This window comes from Pogoniulus pusillus, chromosome 8 (genome assembly GCF_015220805.1).
Source record: "Pogoniulus pusillus isolate bPogPus1 chromosome 8, bPogPus1.pri, whole genome shotgun sequence".
Lineage (NCBI taxonomy): Eukaryota > Metazoa > Chordata > Aves > Piciformes > Lybiidae > Pogoniulus > Pogoniulus pusillus.
The window spans coordinates 13,105,111-13,133,050 of record NC_087271.1 but is presented as its reverse complement, the minus strand read 5'-3'; the positions used below and the strand labels follow the sequence as shown (position 1 = coordinate 13,133,050).

The 27,940-nt window shown below is 45.2% G+C and overlaps 1 protein-coding gene across 1 annotated transcript; it reads right to left on the bottom strand.

Annotated features, from left to right (window-relative positions):
• Positions 1–312: 312 nt before the first annotated feature.
• Positions 313–26,201, bottom strand: CNN3 (calponin 3). Its single transcript, XM_064147300.1, has 7 exons — positions 25,972–26,201; positions 5,229–5,350; positions 4,739–4,805; positions 3,329–3,466; positions 2,750–2,866; positions 1,907–2,053; positions 313–1,407 (listed from the first exon to the last, which is right to left on the bottom strand). Exons 1-7 carry the CDS (start codon positions 26,026–26,028, stop codon positions 1,060–1,062), a joined length of 996 nt encoding a protein of 331 aa, XP_064003370.1. The 5' UTR covers positions 26,029–26,201; the 3' UTR covers positions 313–1,059.
• Between the last annotated feature and the right edge of the window lie 1,739 nt (positions 26,202–27,940).

The following is a 27,940-nucleotide window of genomic DNA, read 5'->3' as shown; positions in this document are numbered from 1 at the left end:
ACAGGCTGTGGCAGACACAGCATTAAATGTGCAGTTCCTCATTTACCTTGAAAGAAGGGCAGGGGTTTGGTGAGCTGCTAAGGGGAAGTGAACTGTGTTGTGAAGGAGCTACATTCCTTCCCTCTTGGGTCACTGTCACTCCCAGGACATTGTTAGCTTAAATCCCATAGAAGAGGAAGAATTCAAACTGCAACAGCCAGCAGTTCTACATTACCCTGGCCGCAGGCAAAGGCGATGCCAGCTGGGGAATAATTTTTGTGGCATCTAATCTCCAGTTATGGTAGCACAACAAATAAGACAGGATCTTCTACATACCTTTAAGAAAAAAATATTTATTTATAAAAATACACTGGGATCAGTTTGAGAAGTGTGGCAATAAATACAGTTCAAGGAAGAAAAAGCATTTCTACATGGATACATTATGGCACAATAAAAAGTAAATGCACCATCCATCATGGGACTTCCTGTTGGCTCAAGACTTTGTACAAGCTCCCTTTTTATCAAGACAACTGTTTGTAAGTTTGGTCAGCATTGATAATGGAATGACACTATCACAAATGCACACCTCTGGCTAACGCATGACTTACCATGAACAAACAAGACCTCAGAAACATGGGAATGTTAAATCAGCTGAGGTGATGGCTGAGATACCATTGGCAAAGACACACTGAACTTTAAGCAGGAAACTCTTGTATCTCATCTGGCAAATGGAGAAGCTATAACTGTGTAAAACGAAGGCTTAACATGGCCTGTAAATACCCACTTCAAAGAGAGGTGAAAATGCATACCTCCTTGTGAGACATCCTGGCTGTACAAGAGCACTCCCCCTTTCACAGTATTCCTTTTACTTCATATGCAGTTATTGTTTATGCTGTAGCCTACACCTGTTACAGCACTAAAGGCAACTAGAGAGGGAAAGGGCAGAGAAAGGAATGTATGTAAGGCAGTATTTCTTTAGGTACATTAAGTATAGTGTGTAGGAAAGACAGGGAACGATTCCACAAGACTAGTTTCGTTCTGCATAAAAGAATGGACTAATACTGAGCTGTTGATGCAAGACTAATAATCAATGCCCTGGTCACTGTACTGACCATGGTAATCTCTTGGGTAGTCATCTTGGTACTCTCCGTGGTAGTCATCAGGGTACTCTGCCTGATAATCGCTGTCACTGATCTCGGAGCCATTGGTGCCTGTCCCTTGGCTGCCATTGTGAATGACAGGTTCTGTTGGTGCAGCACAGTACTTGGGGTCATACACCTGTCGGCCCAGCCCGTACACACTCATTCCCTTCTGGGAAGCCACTTTGTTGGTACCCATTTGTAATGAGATAGTTGAGTTATCCACAGGCTGCAGTATGTGCTTCTGATCGTAGATGTCTCTCCTGGTACCTGGGGCCAGCATACCAGCCTGACAAGAGAGGATTGGAGAGGGTCAGTAAGGTTAAAAGCTATGTTTCTAGGTTCAAGACCACAGCCAGTACACCTGACTGGGCATGTTAGAGAGCAGGATTAAAGTTTAACAAAGCCTATCACAGCAATGTGTGTTCACTGGTAAGTTAAATCTGAGAAGAAACTCCTTGCAGTGAGGTCCAGGCTATTCTCCTTTGAGCAGAAAACAGCAAGTGTTCAGACTGAGGCAGTGTCCAGGAAGCAATTTTTGTCTTGCCTGTGTCTCGTTAGTACTTGCAGCAACTGCTTTCCTTCAGTGCAACGCAGCCAGCTTGGGAATTGCAGAAGCACAGATCATTGCTATGCCTGAGGCACTCAGCACAAACCACACTGGTTAGTGACAAGAAATTCAAGTTTCTGGATCACCGCGTGGAAGCAGACTTGAACTGTACCTGCTGCTGCACACAACATGCAGACTTCTACCCCAGGTGGAGAGCTGTGTCTGCTCTCATGCTTACCTGACTCGCTCCTTTGTTAGTGCCCATCTGAAGGCTAATTGTTGTCTGGTCAAATGGCTTATCAGTTTGCATTTTTGGATCGTAGAGGTGTCTTCTAGTTCCATAAGCAGTCATGCCTGCCTGACTGGCACACTTGTTGGTGCCCATCTTTATGGGGTAGAGGAAGAGGACAGAAAAAGTTACTTTTATTTGTACAGCAAGCAGAATCTGCAGAAACAAATGGTTGGTAGCTGTCATAGCTGACAGCAAATTTGAGTGCATGCCTCCTTCATGCAGCCTGTGGAAATTGCCCCTGCTCCACACCCAGCTTCAGAAGGCAGCTGCACAAAGGCAACTGTCACAATGAGGCATCTCAGTGAGGGGCATCTGCCCAGCCACACTGCAATTCCATCAGATGAGCATATCCACGTGTCATCAGCGTGTGTTAACTTGGACAGCAATGATTCAATTTCACTGCCATAGTCTTTTTAAGATTTTATGTCAGTTTTGGTTTACAACTACTTAGCAAAGTGAAGAGGAAAAAAAAAAGCTCCTACCATGTAAGAAGCTTTAGCTAATCAAAGGCTCCTACTTAAAACCACTCTAGAGGAGGGAGATGCTGCTGCTGCTAGTATAAGCTGCTCCCTTCCTCCTTAGCACTCTTACTGCAGCTTTAACACAAATACAAACTTTCCACGAGGTCACTTGAGCCTACAAAGCTAATCAACTGCTTACAAAAATGAAAGCCTCATACCTCCTTCCATGACAAGGCTGTATTTTAGTTCTGCATAAACAGTGTATCAGTTACAAAAACAAGAAAGTTCTCCAGTGAACAGATTAACTGCAAGCTAATGTCAGACGTACCTGCAGGCCAATTACACTTTGACCAGCTTTCAGTTTTCCTGCATCAAAACTTCGTGCTTGTTTCTCTGCATATTTGACACCAATGTCAATTGTAGTATGAAAACCTTTAGTTTTTGCCTATTTAGGGAGAGGGAAAATAAAGAGTATTCAGTTTTAAAGCGTATTTTCTCTTACTGGAACACCTGCATTACAGCCCTGGTGCTGGGCTCTCAAGCGATGTCACAAAGCAGGTTCCTCTCTTAGCAGTTTTGGCAGGGGTGAGAGAAGTTAAGTCCCCCAGGACGCTGCAAAGTGGCCTGCCAACACTCCCCAGGGGCCTTGTCAGAAGGATTCTCTGCAGGAATTAGTGTTCTCCTGTAAGCCTCCCTGGTTCTGCGTATACACACAGAGCTCCAGAGCTGCAGTCAAGAATTCTAACTCTGAACTCCAAGCCTTCCCTGGAGGCATGTGGCAGGACATAGCCCTCTGAAATATCCTAGACTTGCAGTATAGGCCATTTCACACACACATGAGCAGAAGGGTGTATCTATCTGGACTGGCATGTGGCTTTGTGCCACTGCCATGGATACAAGTACTTACCAACCCCGCTAGTGCCACTAGAGTTGTCTGTACTTGAGTCATATTGCCATTTTCAAAAAGATCATTTGCCTCAAAAATATCATGTGGCTTCATGCCATACACTTGAATGGATTTGATAAAATTCCCAATGTTCTCCAGCTAAACAGGTAAAAAAAAAAGAAAACAGTTTTCAGTTCAGAAACTACTTAGAAAGGTTTCTGGTGTTGATTTCTTTTGCTTGTTTTACACAAGTTCTTTGCCTTCTGCAAACCGGACAAAACAGTTGGCATGGTTCAGTCTGAGATCTAGTTTTAACACTGACTCCAGAAAGCAGTCTAAGATTTCTCTAGCCTGGCATCTTCCCATCAGTGACTACTACAGACTTAATTAGACAGGGCTTTCATGACAAAACTCTCTCAACTGTGTCCTTTGCCAGGGAAATACCTACCTAAATCCTGCTTATAACTGGCAAGTTTGCCCTACTGCACATGTTATTTGACTTCAGCAGTTGGTGACCCAGTAAAATCAGAACTCTGTGCAGAGTTAGAACATAAGACTGGGTTTGAAGGTATTATCTTGCTCTTGAGACATATTCAACAAAAATAATGGGATTTATTGCAATTGGTCCAGCACTGTGTGCTGTAGAAATTGAAAAGCAATACAGCGTCAGAGGAGTAGGGGCCACATATCAGCTTCCCTTCAGAAGCCTTAAGAGGGATTCAAACTTGTTTGAGGTTTTTTTGTTTGGTTGGGTTTTTTTTTTAATAAAAATACTGTATTTAGAAGTGTTCAATGACAATGAAACCAACAGTAAAAGGCAGTCTGCTCTAACCAGCAGCCCTTCCAATACTTGGTACCTGACAGTCCCTTAGTGGGGGGAAATGCTAGAATAAAGGAATCCTGGACAGACTGAAATGAAAGGCATGCTGTAGTCTGCACCCTATTTGACCTCTGGTACACAACCATTTCTTCTGTTTAGGTCTCTTCCCTCCCTATCCTCTCCACCAGCAGGACACTTCATGCAGTGAAGTCCTAGTACAGACAAGCTGTTGAGCTCACACCTTGCAGCACTGCCTTAATCAAACACTCCAGTTGATCTAATAAGAGCAGCTAACAGCTTGTTTGAACTTGGAGAAAGGTTTTGCTGTGAGGCTTGATGTTCTTCTCTCACCCACAATTCTATTTAATAGTTAATGCACTATTACATAGGAATGCTCAGCTGCCCTTTCTGACCCATCTTGCTGCTGAATGCTGTTGATGTATGGAGCATCATCAGCTGTAGTGTTTGTATCATACACAAAACCTCTGTACGATTTAAGATTTAAGGTGTACCACATTAATAGCAAACTTGTTAATACAGAACGAAAGAACTGTTTGGGGATTGGAGGGGTTAGAGAAGTAGTTTTGGGGGTATTTTTTTGGTTGTTTTACCTGGTGCCAATTTAGTTTTGATTGATTAATTTTCTTCACTGATCCTGGCTGCAGCTTATTTATAAGCCTGGGGAAGTGAAAAAAAGGGAAATGCTTAAACAATAGATTTTTTTCTTTATACCATCTGTGCAGGCATTACATACTATTTTCACTCATACTTTATTAGGTGCATTAGTTTAATCAAAAGGGTTGTTTTGCTTATACATAGTTAGCCCAGATCTCAGATCTAATGAGTCCAACAGACCATAAGAACTGTATGCCACTTGATTATTACAGAGAAGAGCTTCACTGTTACATGTAGAAATGCTTAGAAAGGAGGCTGAAGTCTTCATCCTTGTCCACAGAACCAAGGAAACTGTCTGCCACCCTACTGTCAGTTATCTCTCACTCTTACTGCTGATATGCTTCAAGGAGAGTCTTCACAAAATCTCTCCTTAGTTCCTCAGAAGTGGAACACTGCTAATAGTAAGTTTATTTAATAAACGCTTACTCGCATAAAATGATGCCGTCTTTTAATCCCAGCTGGAAGTTAGCACCAATGCTCATCCCTGTAACCTCTTCTATCCAGTTACGCAGATCTTCTTCTATCTGAGGGTCATATTTCAGGGCAATCTGTAATACAAGCAGGTACAAAGTCACTTCACAAGAGAATCCTGCCCAGCAATCTATTTCCAAGAGTATGCTAAAGCATTTATCCAGAAATTGTGTTGCTGGATTTCAGATACCACAGTAGGGGTGTAAGTCTTCTAGCCTTCTGTGATAATGCTTCTGGCCTTACTAAACATTTATTTGTAAAGCAGCACTTTGATGCACTTACTTAACAGTTCTTCCCACTGTAAGTATTGCAGGAGCTTGTGAAGAGTCTTTTGATGGCTGCAGTGGAACGATGACTTCTCTGAAAAGACACTGTCAAAGCTGTGCTTCAGTGGGAGTGTTTCATAACACTAGAGTTCTGAACTTCCATGCCATGAGCACTGCTACTCAGGTGTACATTTCTACACATTAACTTTCACAGAATAGACTTGAAGTTATTCAGCCAAAAGTTATGATGGGCTTGCCTCTTTTTAAAGATAGATTATTATTAATGGAAGTGACCCAGTAAGTTCTGTCCTTGTTGCTACAGCATTAAGAATTATGAGCTTTTTCAAACTTCATCTTTTGTATATCTCTTAGTTCCCTTTTCTTGCTCTGTTGGAAGATTGATTGAATGAACTGTGATCTTAGGTCTTAAATTGCAGAGATAAAAACTACAGTGGCCTTTGAAGATAGGGGTATCAGAGGCCCAGAGCTGTTAGCAAGGTAGCTTAAAATCTTCCGTTCCAGGTGTTCAAAGCTCTCTACTCAGTGTGCCACTTAATGCTTCAGTCACTAGAAATTAATCTGTGTGAATGGAATGCCTACACCTGGTAACCTTCAATAACGTCAGCAGCAAACAGGGCCTGTGCTCCAAAATTCCTGCAGCCTGAACTGTTGCAACACTTGGCAGTACTGGTGACTGGAGCACAGGGATTGTATCATTGGAAGCATTGCCACTTGTTCTGCAATAAATAGCTGCCACTAGCGTGGAGATTGGCAACACTTTTCAGCCCTCATTAGAAGGGCTGCCTAGTATCTCCTGTCTGCCTCACAGCGAGTCAGCTCAGTCACATCGGCTGCTTTCAGATTCTTAACGAGAGAGCAGCGTAGAGCCATCCACATTCAGGTTAACAGCCAATCTCGCTCTGTGTTAGACTTCAGCCCTGAAAGACCATTTATGAGCCTGACTGCAGGAGATGACAACGCCAGCCTCTCTGAGGTACTTGCATAGAGGCAAACACTACATTTTGGCTAGCGTCAGTAATCCCCAGCTCTAAACTGAACAAACTCAAACTTACACTATTCTGCACTCAGTTTTCATCCAAGGGGAATGGAAAATTCCTGTATCTCTGGCTTTAGTTCAAAAACTGCTCTAGATAGTACTTATTTTCCTTAGACTATTTGTAATGGTGGTGCTATGGTGCCTTAGTTACAGATAGGGATAATGAACTAAAATATTCTCCTAGTAAGATCTTGATTAATGTATAAATTTCTGTGCAATATTCTGCACAAGACAACAAGTACCTCAGCACCAAAAGCTATTTTAGACCAAAGCTGGTCTAAAAGAGTTAAGATGCTCCTTTTCTCATTGAGAAGGGAAAAGAAAAAAAAAAAAAAAGGAAAACTCAGGTCATATGGTGAGGAAAATGTCATGACTTTAAATGTTGGGATAGCAGACAGCTGAGCAGACTACAGAGACTAGCTGAAGTTCCCAGCTTCACACAGGAAGCCTCTGCATTTTGGTCTCTTTACAGAGACAGACTGTCCACTTGTACCTTCCTTAAGCTCTGGACCAGAAGCACCACAACCACATTCCTCATTGGCAGTGATGGCAATAATAGTAAAGGCTTGGTAGTCATGGTTTTTGAGTGGCTAACGGAAGGTTAACATCTTGAAAACGGTGTATAAGGAAGCTGGTTATCCTCTTTCTCCTTCCTAACCTTGTGATCAATTTACACACTACTTCTCATGGCTATTTTTATTCCCTATGGAAACAAGGCTTACACGATCACAGCCTTCATTTGTGTCTGCTGCAACATCTGGCTGGACTCAACTAGCTTGCTTAAACTTACAGCAGAGCAGCAGTCAGCTGAGTCAGTTGCAAAAGAGAAGCACCAAAATACAGCCCCAGAAGACTGAGAAGTAGCATCGGGCTCTTCTGACACATGAAAGATCCTGGTGACCCAGCAGAAGTGATCTTGTCTACAAAATCTGAAGCTACAAGTACAGCCCAGGTGCACAGCACACAATGTGTTCTGAACATGTCTACAGAAACAAGCGAAAGGATCTGTAGCAAGACCAAAACCTGGTTATGCTCTGATACTCCAGTTCAAAGCCAGCAGACAGTGCAGGCTGATCATTGGCAGTCTACATGATGTTGAAATGGACATCTTAGCATGCATGTGGATACAGAGAGGGGGCTAAGCTCATCTCTTTTGTAGCTCTTCAGTTCCACAGACATGTAAGAAATCACAGACCACAGAATGCTCTGGGTTGGAAGTGGCCTCCAAAGATCATCCAGTTCAACCCCCCACAGTCAGCAGGGACAAACTCCACTAGATCAGACTGCCCACAGCCCTGTCCAGCCTCACCTTGAATATCTCCAGGGATGGAGCCTCAACCACCTCCCTGGGCAACCTGTTCCACTGTTCCAGCACCCTCATGGTGCAGAACTTGTTCCTCACATCCAATCTACATCAGCTCTGCTCTAGTTTGAAGCCATTGTCCTTGTCCTGTCCTGCAGGCTTTTGCAAACAGTCTCTCTGCAGCCTTCTTGTAGGGCTCTTTTACTATTAAGTCTTCCTGAAGCTTTCTCTTCTCCAGGCTGGACATCCCCAGCTACCTCAGCCTGTCCTGTCCAGAACTGCTCCAACCCCCTGACGACCTTTGTGGCCTCCTCTGGACCTGTTCCATCAGGTCCATGTCCTTCCTCTATTGAGGACTCTAGAGGTGGACAAAACAGTGCAGGTGAGGTCTCAGCAGAGCAGAGGGGCAGGATCCCCTCTCTCCATCTCTGGCCATGCTGCTTTGCATACAGCCAAGGCTGTCATTGGCCTTCTGTGCTGCAAGCTCACACTGCCTGCTCATGTCAATTATGCTTCCTGAAAATTCAAGCAGGTTCTGTTCCAGTGTAGCTTCAAGACAATGCTAAGTCATAATGCAGCCATGCAGCAGTTACAAGTGTCTGGAATAAAACTGGAGCTGTCTTCCCACACCTTATTTTTCTAAAACTTCATTTAATTTAAGATCTGCAAATAAATTTTTCAAGTCCATGATCATGCCAGCAAAAGGCACATTTTAAAGATCATGCTCTCTTCCTTACCCAAGGGAAGAACCAGTGAGAATGAGAACCCTAAAGACTTCAGCAAGCGTGGTGATTTTACTGTTTCTTGGCAAGCATATAAAGGAAAAAAGATGGCCAAAGTTGTTTTCACTGAATGCTAAGTGCATTCCATGTGCCAGATTACAACTCATCTGGAGATTAAATTGCTGCCTCTATTGCTGAGGGAACTTCGAAGTAATTAGATGGAATTTTACCACCTCTCCTGAAAAATGTTTACTTGATGGCGTTCAAATACTGAGTCTTTTGAGAGGTTTGAAATTGTCTTTGGGTGCCATTACAGTGCTTTGGTAAGCACTGTCCAGAGACCGAAAATGAAACCAGCTTCAGTGTGAAGAACCTGGTCTTGTGGCCACTGAAAGCAATCTGCTGGGTTTTGGAACTGTCTTCACTACAGTTTTCCTTAAGTGTGGTAACAATTTTGTTCTGATTTTTGAAATGGTGGGAAACTAGGATATACAAAGTGAAGAGTGGTGATATTTTGTTGGAAATTATGCCAAGTACACCTGATAAGCTAAAGACATGGAAACTTTAGACAAGTGACAAGAAGAGGGTTAAACGGGGTGAATGACAGGTCAAGTGCTACCAGAAACAAAGCACTCTGCTTACTCTGAGTTTTTAGCTCTTACTTCTGACAGCACATCCAGAATGTATGTAATACTACCAGTGTATAATTAATATTTTCCACATCTGTCCCCCTTGATTTCTATCTACAAGGGGAAGCTGGAAGAATCAAAGTATGTTAGGGGTTGGAATTGGCCTCTGGAGATCTTCCAGTCCAACTCCTGCCAGAGCAGGAGCAGAGAATCCAGTGCAGGTTGCACAGGAACACGTTCAGATAGGGTTGGAAAGGCTCCAGAGAAGGAGACTCCACAACCTCTCTGGGCAGCCTGTGCCAGTGCTCTGGGAATCTTACAGTCAAGAAGTTCTTCCTCATGTTGAGGTGGAACTTCCTAGGCTGCTGATTCCATCCCTTGCCCCTTGTCCTGTGCCAGGGCACAAGTGAGCAGAGGCTGTCCCTGTCCCTCCCTGAACTCCAGCCCTCAGATATTTACAGACATAGATCAGATCCCCTCTCGGCCTTCTCTACAGACTAACGAGCCCCAGGGCCCTCAGCCTTTCCTCATCAGGCATTGCTCCAGTCCCTTCAGCATCCTTGTAGCCCTTCCTTGGACTCTCTCCAGTTGATCCCCGTTCCTCTTGAACTGGGGAGCGCAGGAATGAATGCAATATTCCAAGAACTGGATGCAGTATTCTGAGCCATGATAGACATTTTTTTTTAAGTCTGTTTTTTTTACTGTTACTGCTAACCAACACACCAGCATTTTATCCTTTTTGATTACTGAACTTCCATGGAAGGTACTTCAATCTCACAAGTCCACAGCACAGGAATACATACATGGTCTACTGAAGGTGAAAGCAGCTTTAAATAAAGTTTACATCATCAATGTTATGAAAAAATGAATAGCAACAGGAAGATTTGATAAAAGTATGGAAGCAGATAACAGGAAGCCAACAGTTATTTTCTTTGTTCTGACAAATCTTGAAAGATAAAGTTGTACATGCTGGGGTTTTGTTGATGCTTCAAGGGGTACAGATTCAATAGGCAGGATCATCTTCGAAAGGAAACTAGAATTTATACTATTGGTCAAAATTGCTCATTTCTTCCTACAACCTGAGACAACTGTAAGTGTCACTTGCCTGTTGCAAGACAATACGCAGATATTTATGCCAACGTATGCCTCAGGCTAAGGTGTAAAACCCTTCCTGTGTCTGTAGCACAAGAACAGCAGTCATCACTGGGTTTATCAAGTGTGTGGATTCCTGGAAACAAATGAAGTTCTGTCGGCCGCCTTTAATGATTTTTTGTGTCCCTTCAAGTTATTTGACGTGCCTGTAGCATGTGTAGCTTGAGTGCTAATTTTAACCAGTAGTTCACACTGTAAGTGGTATTACATGGGCTTTCAGTTGTCCCTTCATAATAATCTTTTTCCTAATTACACAGTACACAATGTACCCCAAGGGCCAGAGAGGTGCCAGATCTCTGGTTTAAGAGTTCAGCTGTCTATATTGCTGCTGCTCTGGAAAAATACTCTGACAGTGTCTCAAGAAAAAGTTAAAGCACACTGCGTAAGTTTTTTATAAGTCACTGGGACTAACAAACAGAAAACCTGGGTATAAAAGATAAGAGTACCTGGAGAGGCCACACATACAGTTTTTCAGAGTGAACACAAAAACTAAACAAATCCCTAAGTTTTAGATGTTAATATTCTTTATAGGGAGAAACAGCCCATATCCTTGGTTGAAGTTAGACAAAATTACTAGCTTCCCATTCCACTAAAAAAATACTGAATAGAGAAATCTCACTGGAGTTACAGTAAGTATGGGACACACTGATCTTGTACTGAATTTAATCCATGTCTAGCCAGGGGGGTTAATTTTACTTTTCCACATTTATGTCATATCTACTAAAAGCAAAAAGGTAACTAAGGGAAAAACACAGCTTTCAAGACCAAAAGCTGTCTAAGTTTCAAGCAGCAATTTATTCCTCTATTGACCTTTCAAATTTTACTGATTTGGAACTATGCGAGTGAAACAATTTCAGTTTCAGTGGTGCCCACAAATGTTCTTTGCACTGAAATAAACGCTGCCTCTCAGGAGGCCAAAGACACCAGCACTGATATCTCTTTATCACTTGCTTGGCACTAGTCTGTGGGGAAAGATGAAAATGTAACTATGTCATGGTACCAAGGCAGAAGATCGCTGAAGCCCTTACTTATTACAAGTGGGAGTGAGGCAGACAATATAGCTAGTCCTATTTTTTTCTCCAGAACCGCAGCTGACACCTGAGCTGCCCTGTTCTGTTCACCACATGCTGTTCTGAATCTCACATCTATGCCAGTTAGACAGCAAAATGTCCACTACAAACAAGTGGTATGAGCTTACTGGTTGATGTGAATGACCAAGGAAAGAGCACAGCAGAGAAAGCATTCTTCTCATAACCAATAAGAAAGGTTTTCTAGAATTCTTTCTTTTTCAATTATACAACTAAGTTAAAACTTTCTGGTTAAAATGCTCCAGTGTAAGTAGGTAATATATCTATGCTTCAGAGGTGAGGGAGAGCAGTAAGGACATAAATCAGTATCTTTCTGCAGAACAGTTTTAACTGTTATAGACTGCCAGAAGAGTGGTTATTTAGTCATAGACTAAACAAATAACATAGTGGGTGAGAAACAGAGGGTACCAAGTTTTTTGTCAAGGGGAGCTTCTTGCCATTTGAGCTACCTACTCAATGATGTTTCATCATAAGGACAAATTAAAACTCCCTGTTAATTCTATCTGTGCTGACCAGGACTGCATGCAAATGTTAGGAAGCAAATTTGTGCATGAGAAACCCAAAGATAAAGGGATGATAAAAATCCAGATGAAAGCAAGGGGAAGCACTAATACTGGAAGCTGCATCCTACTGTACTACATAGCATAAAAACCTTACAGCTGTATCCATTTTGCTTAATATTCAACAGTATTTTTCATGTGCAACATAACTGATAACTTGCCAATGTCTCACTGCTCTCTCTGTAAATCAAAATGTAGGCTATAATCTTTAAAAGGAAGATGAATGAGCATTAATCCAAAATTCCTGGCACTCTTCCCATAGGCACCACTTCTGAAGTAAGAATGAGTCGTGCTTCAAACTTTCCAACTCATTTTACAAGTAAGATGCCTGTAGCCGTGCATGGTGTTTGTGGCCAGATCAGCGGGCTGGAAGAACTAAGCATTCTACTCCCTGGCTGCCAGTATGATTTTATGACAGCCTGAAAACTAGTCAAGAAGCAAACACTACCATCTCTGCCCCCAGAGTGCACCAGCAGCTCAGATGTGCCCCAGCCCTTGGACTCAGCACTGCTTCCCTCATTCTCTGCAGTGCTCTCACCCACACAGGTCTGTTCCCCCAGGTTCGCTCACATTTCCTGTGTTATTTCTTCACAGTCACAGCTTCCACTTGAAACTGTAGCACCTTACATTATGCCTGGTGCCACTGAGTCCCTTTGCACTGTATCCTTAGTCTCCATATTATTGAACAGTTTAAATGAAGATGATTCCAGGAATATTATATATAATACTATATTTTATACATATATATCAAAAATACTATATATAATACCTCTCATTTGAAATCACTGCTGTTTTCACTTCAAGGAATACTGTGATATGAAGTTTCTTCTCAGCCAAGTGTTGATATGGCTATTACAGACCATAGAGAGAATAACCAGGAAAGCAGGCCCAGCCAGCAGGGGTCCTGCCTGACCAACCTGATCTCTTTCTGTGCCAAAATTACTGTGGGATGAGGGAAAAGCTGTGGGTATTGTCTACCTGGACTGCTGAAAAGCCTTTGGCACTACTCCCCACAGAGCCAAACTGGGTAAAGCACTGCTGGGTGAAAAGGGCCCAAAGGGTGGTGGTCAGTGGAGCTAAATCCACCTGGCAGCCGGGCACAAGTGGTGTTCCCCAGGGCTCAGCATTGGGACCACTTCTGTTTAGTATCTTTATTGACGCCCTTGATGCAGACATAAGTGTGCCAGTAGTGAGTTCACAGATGGTACCAAGTTAGGTGGCAGTGCTGATCTGCAGGAGGGTTGGGAGGCTCTGCAGAGGGGCTTGGATACATGGATCCATGGCCAACATCAATGGAATGAGCAATGAGCTTCAACAAGGCCAAATGCCAGGTCAGGCACTTGGGCCACAACAGCCCCAGGGAACACTACAGGCCTGGGGCAATGTGGCTGGAAAGCTGATGGCAGAAAACGATCTGGGGGTTGTAACAGACAAACTTAATATAAGCCAGCAGTGTACCCAGGTGGCCAAGCAAGCCAAAGGCATACTGGGTGGGATCAGAAATGCTGTGTCCAGCAGGAGCAGGGAGGTGACTGTCCCTTTCTACTTGGCCCTGGTAAGGCCACACCTTGAGTGTTGTGCACAAGAGAGATGTGGAGGTGCTGGAGCCAGTGCAGAGGAGGGTAAGGAAGCTGTGAAGGGCCTGGAGAGTAAATATGATGAGGAGTGACTGAATGAGCTGAAGATGGTTAGTTTGAAGAAGAAGAGGCTGAAGGGAAACCTCATCATTGCCTACAGCTACCTGAAAGGAGGTTGTGGAGAGGCTGCTGCTGGTCTGGTCCCACAGGTCCTTAGTGACAGAACAAAAGGGAATGGCCTCAAGCTGCCCCAGGACATTAGGAAACATTTTTAGACTGGACATTAGGAAACATTTTCCCCCTAAGAATGGTCAGGCATTAGAATGCACTGCCCAGGGAAGTGGTGGAGTCACCAACCCTAGCGGTGTTTAAAGGTGGTTTGTACATGGTGCTTGGGGATATGGTTTAAGGGTGAACTTTGTAGAGTAGGGATAATGGTTGGACTTGGTGAACCTGGGGGTCTTTTCCAAGTGGAATGTTTGTGATTCTGAAACCACCTGCTAAGCTCTGTGCTGGGGATACTGCTGAGCTGCTGTACTAGAAGACTGCAGTGACACCTGGGTGGTTTGCGGGGAAAACAGATTTACAAAAACAATCTAACAGAACAATCTGGTACATAATCAGAAACAAACCAACCAACCCAAAAAACCCAGAAAGTCTGAAACCGGGCTAGATTTCTAGTAATCCAGGAAGCACCTCCAAAGACAACTTCACTTGAACTGCTGGAAGAGTAGTTCTCAAAGGCTAGAAACAGTGACATCAATCAGCACTGTATGCTTCTGGGAGTACTTTGCTACTATAGCAATCCAGGAAATTACATATTACGTATTTGGGCTCCTCAGTTTAAGAGGGACAGGGATATGTTGGAAACGGTCCAGCAAGGGGCTACAAGGATGATTAGGGAACTGGAGCACTGCCTGATGAGAAGAGGCTGAGGGACCTAGGGCTGTTCAGTCTGGAGAAGACTGAGAGGGGATTTAATAAATGTTTATAAACATCTGAGGGATGGGGATCGGGGGGGGATGGGGGGGGGGACACATCAGGCTCTGCTCACTTGCTCCCTGGGATAGGACAAGGAGCAATGATGGAAGCTGCAGTACAGGAGGTTCCACCTCAACACAAGGGAGAACTTCTTGACTGTAAGGGTCACCAAGTACTGGAACAGGCTCCCCAGAGAAGCTGTGGAGTCTCCTTCTCTGGAGACTTTCAAGACCCATCTGGATGTGTTCCTGTGTGACCTGAGCAAGACTGTATGGTCCTGCTCTGGCAGGGGCACTGGACTTGATTATCTCTTTGGGTACCTTCCAACCTCTGACATCTTGTGATATTCTTTCTTCTTTAGGTATTTTACTCTCCAGTAGAACATCTTCTAAATTACACCGCAAAACAAGTTGTATTGTGACCCTGCAGCCCTCTCCCAAGGCCCAGCTGTGCTGACAAGCATTCCAACTTCACCTTCCAAACAGGACTACAAAAGTTGATTATTTGAGACTGAGACTCTCTCACGCTTTTTGTTCTCTTCAAACCTTCTTCACTTAACAAAGCAGAGGAACTGTGTTTTACAGCAGCATATGGCTAACGAATAAGTCAGAACTCTCTGAAGTTATAGAACACTGAAGTCTTGATGCAAGCTTTCCAAAATGCTACTCTAAATGCAGGTTCCCTCTCCAGCACAGGCCATGATGCATTGTTCCAGCACTGATGTCCCACTTCCTGGAAGAAGCAAGAATTAGTGATCAGAGTAAGTTACTAACGCTTAAAGCACTCTTGGCCCAGCAACTGGGACTGAGTCAGGCAGTTTGGTGAGAGTCCAAACAGGGTACTCGAGCGCAGCTGGGACTGCAGCACTTCATGCCTCACTGTAACGGGCTTCTTTTACTGCCAGCTCCTCTGGGGTGACTAACACCTTGAAGGCTTTGTCAGCTATACATCCAGAATTGTATCTACTTCAGGTAAGACACAGGTTTCTATAAGCAGTAAGAAGTTTAATTCTCTTTCCTCCTAACATCTACTAAACACTGCAGTGGTTTAAAGAGGAGGGAAAAAAACCCCAAAACAAACATACTAAACCACAACACTCAAAACACAGCACAAAAAAACCCACACCTAAACATAGAACCACCCACCTGAAGAAAGTTAAAAGTGGTTTTGAGAAAAGCACTGTAGTTCTGTCCCACTAAAGAGAAACAACAACAGAAGTTACTCTGAGGCATTACTGCAAAACCAAAGATATTTACACAAAAGAGAGCATTTGCTGCTAAAGATAGCTGCGTGAGCCAGCAAACTGTTAGAATCAGATACTTACAAGAAGCACTTTTACGTAAAAGAGTCCCTCTTAAACAAAAAAGGATTTTCACATGATCTCACTTAGAAAAAAAATCTGTTTCAAATTGCCCTACATGTCTGGGTCTCAAACTCATTTTCACTGAAGGCCTTTCCTGTACAGTTCCACAGGGGATGGGAATCTCTACAAAGTTTGCCTTAAAAGGATGAGTCAGATGCACAGCATATATGGTGTTACACAGCTGCTGAAGCCAACCATTCTGAACACAGAAAAAGCATCTATCTTTTATCCTGCAAGGCAAATTACAAATTAGCTGAAGGCAAGAAAAAGGCTCCATGTTAACGTCCTAAAAAAATCCCAACAAACCCACAAGATGAGAGAAAAAAAACTAACAAAATCACTGACATGCCATTATCCCACAACAACACGTGCTTGCATCCATCTGTCTTTTAAGGTTCCTGACTTGGTAACAGGACCAGAGCAGGTATTTTTCTGAACTTTGACTCTGAAATTACACCTTCCTGTGTGCATATTCATTTGTTCATTTTAAACCAGCAAACTTGACTGTAATGCAAATGCAGCTTTTATTTTCCTGAGACCACAATCCCATTTAATTGTCGTGACTGCCAAACTCTGCTTTCTTCAGAGGTGTTCTGGCCATCGGAGATATACTGTGAGCTTTCACATAAAGGGCACAAGGCTCAGTACTTAAAACTAGCTGAGTTAATGTTTAAAGGTGTCTATTATGTCGTCCTATCACCAGCAGAAGTTTCACTAAGTTTATGAATCCACCAAACCCAAGGTCACCAGAATACATTTCAAAAATGCACAGAAAGTGTTTTAGAAGTGGAAGTGCAGAGCCCCTGTACTTCCCAAGGTTAAACACTGAAGTCCACAGGGAGCATTCTCACCCTTCATTTACAATAGGCACCACGCTTTGCTGGCAGCAACAGCAGCAGGTTTTATCTGCACTGTCCTCACACACACACACCCCACCCCAGCCTAGTGCTCCATATCTCTGCTTTGATTTTCGAGAGGCAGGAGCTAATTCTAGATACGCTATGCCACTCATCACCTCCCTACTAGAAAAAAAAAAAAACAGGTGTAAGCCAAGACATGAGAGTGGAAATGACATAGAATCATAGAATCAACCAGGTTGGAAGAGACCTCCAAGATCATCCAGTCCAATCTATCACCAATCAACTAGACCATGGCACTAAGTGCCTCATCCAGTCTTTTCTTGAAAACCCCCAGGGACGGTGCCTCCACCACCTACCTGGGCAGCCCATTCCAATGCCAATCACTCTCTCTGTGAAGAACTTCTTCCTAATATCCAGCCTATACCTACCCTGGCACAACTTGAGACTGTGTCCCCTTGTTCTATTGCTGGTTGCCTGGGAGAAGAGGCCAACCCCCACCTGGCTACACTGCCCCTTCAGGTAGTTGTAGACAGTAATAAGATCACCCCTGAGCCTCCTCTTCTCCAGGCTAAACACCCCCAGCTCCCTCAACCTCTCCTCATAGGATTTGTGCTCCAGGCCCCTCACCAGCTTTGTTGCCCTTCTCTGGACATGTTCCAGCACCTCAACATCTTTCTTGAATTGAGGGGCCCAGAACTGGAAACAGTACTCAAGGTGTGGCCTGACCAGTGTTGAGTACAGGGGCAGAATAACCTCCCTTGTCCTACTGGCCATATTGTTCCTGATGCAGGCCAGGATGCCATTGGCTCTCTTGGCCACCTGGGCACACTGCTGGCTCATCTTCAGCTTATTATCTATCAGTACCCCCAGGTCCCTTTCCTCCTGACTGCTCTCCAGCCACTCAGTCCCCAGCCTATAGCGCTGCTTGGGGTTCTTGTGGCCAAAGTGCAGAACCCTGCACTTGGCCTTGTTCAATCTCATCCCATTGGCCTCTGCCCACCCATCCAGCCTGTCCAGGTCCCTCTGCAGGGCTCTCCTACCTTCCAACAGATCAACACCTGCTCCTAGCTTGGTGTCACCTGCAAACTTACTGATGCTGGACTCAATCCCCTCATCCAGATCATCTATAAAGATATTGAACAGGACTGGGCCCAGTACTGATCCTTGGGGAACACCACTAGTAACTGGCTGCCAACTGGATGTGGCACCATTCACCACCACTCTCTGAGCTCTGCCATCCAGCCAGTTCTTGATACAGCACAGAGTGAATCTGTCCAAACCATGAGCTGCCAGCTTGGCTAGGAGCTTCTTGTGGCAGATGGTGTCAAAGGCTTTGCTGAAGTCCAGGTAGACTACATCCACAGCCTTCCCCACATTCACCAGGCAGGTAACCTGATCATAAAAGGAGATGAGGTTGGTGAGGCAGGACTTGCCCTTCCTAAACCCATGCTGGCTGGGCCTGATCCCTTGGCCATCCCGTAGGTGCTTTGTGATGGCACCCAAGATTACCTGTTCCATGCCCTTGCCTGGCACTGAGGTCAGGCTGACAGGTCTGTAGTTTTCTGGCTCCTCCTTACGACCCTTCTTGTGAATGGGTATCACATTGGCCAGCTTCCAATCTTCAGGGACCTCTCCATCCCTACAGGAGGCTGAGACGCACTTGCAGATTGAGAATGGCTGTGCACTGTCTCAAGTGACCAAGCTTTGAGACTCAGGAGGACTCCAAAACATAATTAACTGCTTTCATAGGTTTGTTTCATCTCACCTGCTCAGGGTGAACTGGATATAGGGTATGTCTACTCAGTGGGGCTGTCTGAGGGCTTCCAGAGGCAGGCTCCTTGTTCATGGGTCTGGGCAAGTGTGCAGAATGTGCAATGCTTGGTTGACACAGGTGGATTTCAGCAGATGACAGAGACACTAACATCCAAGCTGCTGGCAAGAAAAAGTGTTTCTGTGGCAAATTACTTGCTTCTGCTTACCATAAAAGGAGATGTATCACAGGTATTAACTGTCAACTCCACGCTACCTAGGTTTCATCACCATCACTGTGTACTTGTTAGGAGCTCTACTTATTATTGCTGTATTATTAATAGTTCTACTGAAGTAGCCATAGAATTGAAAACATATACCTGAAACATGCTAAGAGAGCAGACATGCTCGGAGACAGTAACAGGGAAACATGAAAATAGATCAGATGCATTGAGATAGAGAGAGTGGACATGCTGAGGCAGACAGTGAAGGATGGACATAAATGGAGACACTGCAGGAATAGTTTCTTCCTTTGCAAAACAAAAAACAAACCTTCAACCCAACCAGGTAGCTACTGATTAGGGCTACTTTCTCAATCAGTATGAGAAGTTTTCACACAAGGGATATTATGCTAGAACACAAATCACTACCTTACTGCAGCTTAATAAAGCTGTTTGACTAGGGTTCTTTGAAAACAAAGCCCTCTGCAACATCTCCAGCAAAAGGCTAGACTTATGTTTCAGCAGATGAGGTGGCAAACACTTTCTGAGAGGTCCAAGAGTCTCTTGCACAGCACACGGACAGCATGTGACTTGGAAAGAGGGAAGCAGACAGTAGCACCAGTGTCTAGGAAGTGCTGTTGAATACAAGTGACTGAGATGTAATATGGCCAAAGGAAAACTAAGCATCAGAAATAAGTAACCAGCAGAGATACTGTGCACAAGTTGGGAGAATTCTCACTTGTCTGATTGCCGATACATTAAAAAAAATGTATTCTGTCTTAAGACTAACAAAGTACAAGTTTTCATTATTTCCATCACTAAGGTGTTTTAAGTGACAAACATAGTTACTGTGTCAAACACCAACTGTACCTTTAGCTATGGAATTATTCCACTCTTATGTTTATGCTTTGTGGATTGCTGCTGACTGTACCATTAAGAACCATTCCCTTACACTGAATGCATTCTGTACACCTAGATGACAGATTTCATAACTAAGCCTATAGCAAAAGTTTTCACTCAACACTTAATCTCTGTGTATTACAATTATAAAGGAGTCTTGGGAATGGCTACTAAAAACAGAATGTCTGAAGGTTAACACGGAGGTTTCTGGAATATTATAAATATAAAAGACAAAGTTATAAAGTTGTTCATTTGAATGGCTAATTTGTTATTAAAGCTTGGATCCAGACAGAAAAAAACACCAGTTTTTGGGAAAAAATACAGCAATTTGACTCAGGGAAAAGTTTTAGTGCTATGCATATTGAAAGTGGTATTTAGGTAGTAAACATTAACTTCAACAGCTATGACCAACTATCAGAAACCATGAGTTAACGGAATAAGCCTAAGTTCAGTGACTGATCTTGCAAAACCCTTCTGCTATTTCCTCCCAAATTGCCTTTGTAAAATCTGAGTGTATATGCTGCTGTTACAGTACTCCCACAAGCACCAAAATACTGGGTTTTTAATTTATTCTCCATACAATAAATTGGAAATTTGTGTCATGGCAAAGGTGATATGGGATGGTTGTACTTGAAACACATGAATTGAATTTGCTACTTGGACATGAAAGATACTGCCTTGCTTAAAGATTACTTAACAGTATTACTTTCACTACAAGAAGAACACTAAGTTGCTGGAGCATGTCCAGAGAAGGGCAATGAAGCCAGAGAACAGGTCTTGTGAGAAGCAGCTGAGGGTACTAGGGTTGGTTATAGTCTAGAGAAAAGGAGGCTGAGGGGAGACCTTAATGCTCTCCACAGCACTCTGAAAAAGTGTGGTAGTGAGGTGGGTGCTGGACTCCTCTCCCGACTGTGTAGTGATAAGACAAGAGGAAATGGCCTCAAGTTGCACCAGGGGAGGTGTAGATTTGATATTAGGATAAAATGATTTACTGAAAGAGTTCTCAGGCATAGTAACAGGCTCCCCAGGGAAGTGGAGTCACTATCTCTGAAGGTGTTCAACAGATGTGTGGCCATGGCATTTTGAGACATAGTTTAGAGTTTGTGGTGGTGCTGGGTTGACAGCATTGTTGATCATTTTATGATCTTACAGCACCTTTTTCAACCGTAATGATTCTACAATTATGGTTCTTTAAAAGCTATACAGACACCCAGGTACAGTACAAGAGAATGGGAATGCAGAGATCCTGTACTGTGAGCACAGAATCACAGAAGGGACCTCCAGAGATCAAGTCCAAAGCCCCTGCCAAAGCAGTATCACCCAGGGAAGTCTGCAGAGGTATGTATCCAGGTGGGTTTTGAAAGTCTCCAGAGAAGGAGACTCTATAACCTCTCTGGGCAGCCTGCTCCAGGGCTCTGTCACCCTCACTGTAAAGCTGCTCCTCATGCAGAGCTGAAACCTTCTATGCTCAAGTTTGTATCCATTGCTCCTTGGTTTATTGCTGTGCACTACAGAAATGAGGTTGGCCCCTTCGTTTTACACCCGTCCCTCAGGTATTTGTACACATTGATCAGATCTCCTCTCAGCTTTCTCTTCTCCAGACTAAACAGCCTCAGGGGTCTCAGTGTCTCTCCACAGGGGAGATGCTCAAGTCCCCCAGTCATCCTCATGGCTCTGCACTGGACTCTCTCCAGTTGGTCCCTGTCTCTCTTGAACTGGAGAGTCCAAAACTGGACACAGTATTCCAGGTGTGGTCTCAGCAGCGTAGAGTAGAAGGGGAGAAGAATTGCTCTAGCCCTGCTGGCCACAATTTTCTTGATGCATCCCAGGATACCTCTTGGCCACAAGGGCACATTGCTGTCCCATGCATAACTCCAAGGTCTTTCTTCACAGAGCTGCTTTCAAGCAGGGCAGCCCCCAGCCTCTACTGGTGCCTGTCATTATTCCTCTCCAGATGCAGGACCCCGCACTTGTCCTTATTGAACTTCATATGGTTTGCCATCACCCAGCTCTCAGCCTGTCCAGATCTCACTGAGTGGCAGCACAGCCTGAAAGGTGTCAGCCATGCTCCCTGCCCCCCACCCTCCCCCAGTTTTATGTCATCAGGGAACTTGCTGAGGGTGCACTCAATGCCCTCATGCAGGTCGTTGATAAGAGATACTGAAAAAAAAATGGACCCATTACTGATCCCCAGGGAACACCACTGGCTGCAGGCCTCCAACTTGACTCTGTGCCACTGATGACAACCCTTTGAACTCTGTCATCAAGCCACACGACTGTTCCACATCTCCTGAGCTGTTCTATGCAGGTGTTATGTGAGACAGTATCAATAGCCTCGCTGAAGTCAAGGTAGATGACATCCACAAATCTCCCTTCATCTACCCCTTTGATCATGGTATCATAGAAGGCTATCAGATTAGTCAAATGAGATCACAGAAGACATCACCTGTGCTCTCAAAGCTTAAGTTTTCATTGCTTTTATCCAATATAATATTTTTAATTACATTCCAGGCAACATTTACAGAAATACAATTTATCAGCAGCAAAAGTTCTTACCCAAGGTGCATAAAATGGAAGGGTGAAACAAGTATAGAGGATGAACAGTTAAATTGTAAGAAGGAAAATGGTATTACTACTGTTTTGAAAGGAAAGAAACTACAGTCACCCAAATCTTGAGCTATTAAATCCCTAGTTACAATACCTGAAAGTTAATGATGCAAATCTGGTTCCCAGTTGAAGACGTTCATAAAAGAGTAACTTTTGGATAAAGCAATTATATCTGTTTATTTGGCCTGTAGCAAATGAAATACAGCACAAAAGTTCCCTCCTCAGCAGTTTCAGGAGGAACGCAATAATCATATCTAGGACTAATTAGCATTATTCACTACAGACTTCAAATCTTTATTAATCTGGATCTGCCTTCAAGAAGGAAAGCAGGCAGTATGACTGCCCTCCTGCACACTTGTAAACAAAGTACCTCCTAATTTTCAAGTTTTATTTGTCTAACAGCCTTCAGTCTGATTTGTTTCCCTTCCTTTGCCCTAGTAGTAGTGGTTGATCTTTCAGGACAGCAGCTGCAAGGACAAAGCCACCTCAGTCACTCTGGTATCTTAAAAAAGTTTTGAAAATGGTACTGACCAGTACCTGTCTCCTGGCAGAGGGATGACCTGGAAGGAAGGACAGAGTCTAGAATCAAGACAGCCAAATGCTATGCAAAGGATAAGTCCCCATACAGACCATACTTCTGCCCATCCTTTGTCTTACATGGAGGTGAAACTGGCAGGTTATCAGACCTAAGAGGAGGGAGAATATAAGTGCCTGCCCAATGTAAACATTATTTCCATGGGAAGGGTGAAGTCACTAGGAAGCAACTGAAAGACCTGGAACCCCTCCTCCTGCCTGGTGTTCCTGTTTGCTCCACACTTTATGCAGTGGGAAAATGGAGCAAAAGTGTCTGCTAATTCCTTATCTACCTCAGTTGTAAATCAGAGACAAGCATAACATTAGCTTGTAGCTTCATCTATTGCACCACCATCTAAAGTGAGCCTAATGTACTGCAGAAACTCCCCCACTGCAATCAGCTCAAAGGGCTTTTAACAGACTCTTTGTTTTGGATCAAATATTTCAAGCAAAATGGGGATCAGCTTCAAAGGGATTACACTGGTTTGACCACCTACGTGTTTCTCATGCAGACCAGCTTCCTTACAGATAAGAACTAGTACCTAGACTCCATCCATTCTTCATAGGAAAGAGGAAGATGTATCTGTAACAGAGACCAGACACCTCAGTTTCAGCTAAGGTAAGGAGCAAAACAAGAGAAGGGTGGAGCCTCTAAAGGATGGGAACAGAAAAAAATGAAAAGAAAACGAAAAAAAAAAAAACTAAACATCTAACTAAACAAAGATTTAAGCCTAGAGACAAATCTTGAACATCAATTAAACACAATTCATATAGCGCATGAGGATGTGATGTACTCGTCTATTCAAATACCCTTGTAAACAAATGCTCTCTGACCAGTAAAATAATACCAAGTGAGAAAATGAAGAATAAAATCTAAAACCTGGATACTTTTCTGGGTTCTCAGGCAGCATAGCTATCATCACATCCATTTTCTGCAGGAAAACACAGAAAATTTCCAACAAGGGAAACTAACATTCGGCATCATTCAAGCAGGAAGATGCTATGGCTACTTCCGCCACATGGGAAAACCTGTAACGCTACCGTGTGCACAAAGCTCAGTGCCTTAGAAAACACCATTAAGATCAGTACTAAAAATAATCCTACAAACTGGATTGTGTTCTTCAAATATTTGAGATGGAAGAATCTGGAAGAAGAAAATTCTGATCATTACAGATATATTACCTTCTCGAATGATGCACAGAAACAGAGGTACACATTCCATCTATCTCTAACCTAATCGCTTTGGAATCTGATCTCACAGTTGGTGTGATGTTCTCAAAAGATTTAAACTTCACCTCTTGCTAGTTTTTGTTGCTGTTTTTTGTTTGTTTGCTTAGTGTTTTCTTTTTAAAAGGAGATTAATTCCTTTTTCCTTGCCACATCTGAAATATTTTTGTTATGACACTGCTACACTGACATTTTCAAGGACCGCAGCAGAAGCCTGCACACAAATGAACTGAAGCTGCCACACCTACTCCTCTGAAAATACATGCACTGGAAAAAAAAGCAGAAAAAGCGAGGAAAACAACAGATAACAAGAGAGAGTAGAAGGCCTTTTAGAAAAAAAGGTGTGAAATGCACGGGTTTCAAACCTTCTGTTAAGGCAGGGGCTAGGAACAGTTCTTCTCAGGAGGCCCTAAGGAGGCTGATGACAATAAGAAACTGAAATTAATCTGTTTCCATCTCATCCCCATGGAGGAATCCCTGGTAAGCCTGCATGACTCTGTCAATGTTTTTGACAGCAAAATACCTTTTATTTCCTTCCCAATTTACACGCAGTACACACAATACACTTTCTTGTCTTTTTTTAAACACTGCAGATCAATCACGAAGTTTAGCCATTGGAAGCCATTACTCTGGAACACATTTGGTTACATGATGTCACCAAACTTTATAGCAGAAACCCACAACCATCCTAAGAAAAACAACTAAGAAAAAAAAAGTATATTTTGTGACGTTTCCAACGTGTTAAACTAGACTTTCTACATAAATTACAATGCTTAAGCTATTTCTCTCCCTTCTCCCCCTCCTATTCAACCACAAGTCAAGCAGGATTTGGGAACGTGCTGAAGCCCGAAACCAGCGCCGCGGGTTTAATAACCAGTTATTAGATACCACGGTTAGAATTTAACCGTGCCAATAAAGACACAGAGAACCAACCCGTCCCTAGTTATATACCGGCGGAGTTTTTATCGCATATGTTTCTCCTCTTAAGGACAACTGTTCCCTACAAGGTATCAGCCTGTGTAACAGGACACGAAGATAAGCATCTTTTGTTCCACAGAACGCGAAGAACACTCAAGTCAAGCCAGAGCAGCTCAGTAAAACAAAGCACAAAAGCTGCACAGCCCTCCGGTGGCAAAGCCTCGGACGCCGTTGAGCACCGAAGCCGCGGAGCTACGACAAGCCTCCGCCACGACAGCCACCGCTGGGTGCCGTCCCTGAGGGCAGCGTTCCCCGCGGGACACGAAGCTCCGAGCAGACCCCGCTCGGCGCCGCACGGCGCCTTTGTGTGCCCACGGCCAGCCAGCAGGAGCGGGGCGGGGCCGGGCCGGCAGGGCCTGGGCCGGGCCGCACACACAATGCGCGGCCTATGCGGAGCCGGCGCCGATTGGCCGCGCACCGCCCATGCCCATGATGTCATGCGGCTGGAATGTGCCGCGCGGTGGGCCGGGCCGCGCCGCGTCTCAGCCGCTCCTCTCCACTCGCTGTCGGTAGCGTCCTGATCCGGCCCTACCTACGGCTTTGCGCCGTGGGCTTGGGACGGCCACAGGCCCCAGCGCCGCTCCGTGCCCCCTCCCGGAAGGGGAACGGGGACAACACCCACGAAGGCGAGCAAGCATCACGACACATGGGTCGGACCACCACTCCGGCTCCCGACGCGGCTACAAGTTTCCCGAGAGGCGCCACGGAAAACAGCGCTGACCGGCGGCCACCGGCGGGAGCACCTTTACCGTGCCACGTCCAGGCGGGGATCCCCGTCGGGAGCTGGAGACAGCAAACCCCGACGTCGCACCTTGTTCCACCCCTGCCTGCTTGGTGCAGACAAAGCCCGGTCGAGCCTCGTGCTGCCGCCGCTGCCCCCCGTACCTTGTTCTTGACTTCGGCGGAGAGTCCGTAGGAGGGCCCCTTGTTGAAGTGGGTCATATCGGCTGTCTCCCCGCTGCCTGGGGGCGCAGGTCGCAGGCACTGGCAGCTCTGGGCTGAGGCTAGAGTCCGCCCGCGGCCGCGGAAAGTTCTAGTCACTCCCTCACGGCCCGGCCCCACCGCCCTCCTCGAGGCTGTTGGGGCCGTCCGCGCGCCAATCGGGGAGCTGGGCCGCGGCGGCCCCTCCCGGGCTGCCTGACCCCGCCCCGTCCCGCCCGCGGCCGGGTGACGCCCGGGCGGTCCAGGCCAGGGCGGGGAGCCGAGAATGGGAACGTCAGCGGGAAGGAATCCGCTGCCACAAAGGGCCGCCGGGGGAAGGCGCCCCCGCGGGGAGCAGGAGAGGGTGGGCTTGGTGAGGGACTGGCAGTGCTGGCTCAGAGCTGCTCTGCAGCTGCCCCGCCGTTCATGACGGCTCCCCCGGAGCTCAGGCAGGTCAGCGGTAGCTCTCCGTGGCGGAGTGATGTCTTTCCTCACGCCCTTCCCAGACAGTGCGAGATCGGGGGCTAACGCCAGAGCGGAGGGATAAGAGAGCCCGGCCTGCGGGCTGGCTGCTGGGAAAGGCCTGAGCTTAGGCCAGCAGCTGTCTTACACCACTTCTGAAATTCCATTGCAAGGTTACAGAATCACAGGGAAGTTTGAAAAGCGCTGTGCGCTAGCAGAAGTGGGGAGTAGAGTGCTCAAGTGGTTGCAAGGAGATAAAAGTGGAGCAGGATGGCGTGTTGCTCCCGAGCTCACGGGCCCTCCGCGGCGCCGGCCCCGCCGTGTTGCGGCGCCCCGGAGCTCGGTGTGCGGCACGGCAGTGATGAGGCTACACAGTGCTGCGCCGGTAGCCGCTGGGGAGGCAGTGGGTCCGCCCTGCCGCGGGGGCACACATAAGGTCTCTGTGCTCGGCATACCAGTGGGACAGCGCTAGATCCAGGCGTGGGCGTCCCTGCCCCCCAGCGAGCCGCGGGCCGCAGCTGGGTTCGGCACAGGCACTCTTGAGAGAGCAGCACGCATCCCACGCTAGCACTGGCCCGAAAATGACAGCGCTGTGTTGCCTTCAGTGTTACCGTAATCCTGGGCATACAAAGTAACCTTTCAAATACTACTGAGTTTTAACAAATTTGGAGCAAAAAAACCCCAAACAAATAACTCCCCCTAGATTATCTGCTGCTAGGACTAGCCGAGTAAGAACTGAAAAGCAGTAAGATTGGCTGCTGGAGCTGGGCCCTAGCCACCTACATAGTATCGCTCAGCAACGCCTGCTCCCATTTCACAGCACAAACTCAGGGCGCAGTGTCCGGTCCGACTCTGGTTGAAGCCAACGGATTCTTTCCCAAAAGGCTTGCGGCGGGAGCTCCGGCGGGCTGCAGTAGTCCTGAGGGACTCACCGGGCAGCCAGGTGATTGTTTCATACTGTGGTGCTGTGGATCTGCTCAGCTTAAGCTGCTCCACCGCTGCACAGCTTCTAACGAAAACAGCCAGGGCTGTTCCTAATTAAAGGAAACAGAACTGCCTGAACTACCCATTAGGAAAAGGAAACTCTGCAAGAGAAGCAGGAAACTGAAGAATGGGGTGAGGGAAATGGCTCACGTAAACATAATGAAAGCTCATTAGGTTTCAGACATTCATGTTAGGGTGAACTCATCTTTCATGACTTCAGAGAACATTATTTAGGGCTGGATATTGAACTTTCAAAGTCCTTGAAAATTATTCTATTAAGTGAAGTTGAAATAAGACTTTACTTGTTAATGCTCTCGATTATTCTTCCTACAATACACAGTGGCTTGAGAAGTTTGAGATATTCACAATGGATGCCCTTTTCTCAGCTCCGTAAATCATGTTTCGTCAATTTTGAAATAACAGGATCCTAATTAGTGGCAGACAAAAATACAGCATTATGTTTTCTTGCTGGGCAATTGGGTTTGAA

Excerpts from the sequence above, each read along its gene's own strand:
- CNN3 (XM_064147300.1), bottom strand. The coding sequence starts at position 26,028 with ATGACCCACTTCAACAAGGGGCCCTCCTACGGACTCTCCGCCGAAGTC. Across the intron at positions 4,806-5,228 it reads GACGGCATCATTTTATGCGA|GCTTATAAATAAGCTGCAGC; the intron begins GTAAGCGTTTAT and ends TCACTTCCCCAG. Across the intron at positions 2,054-2,749 it reads AAAGTGTAATTGGCCTGCAG|ATGGGCACCAACAAGTGTGC; the intron begins GTACGTCTGACA and ends TACCCCATAAAG.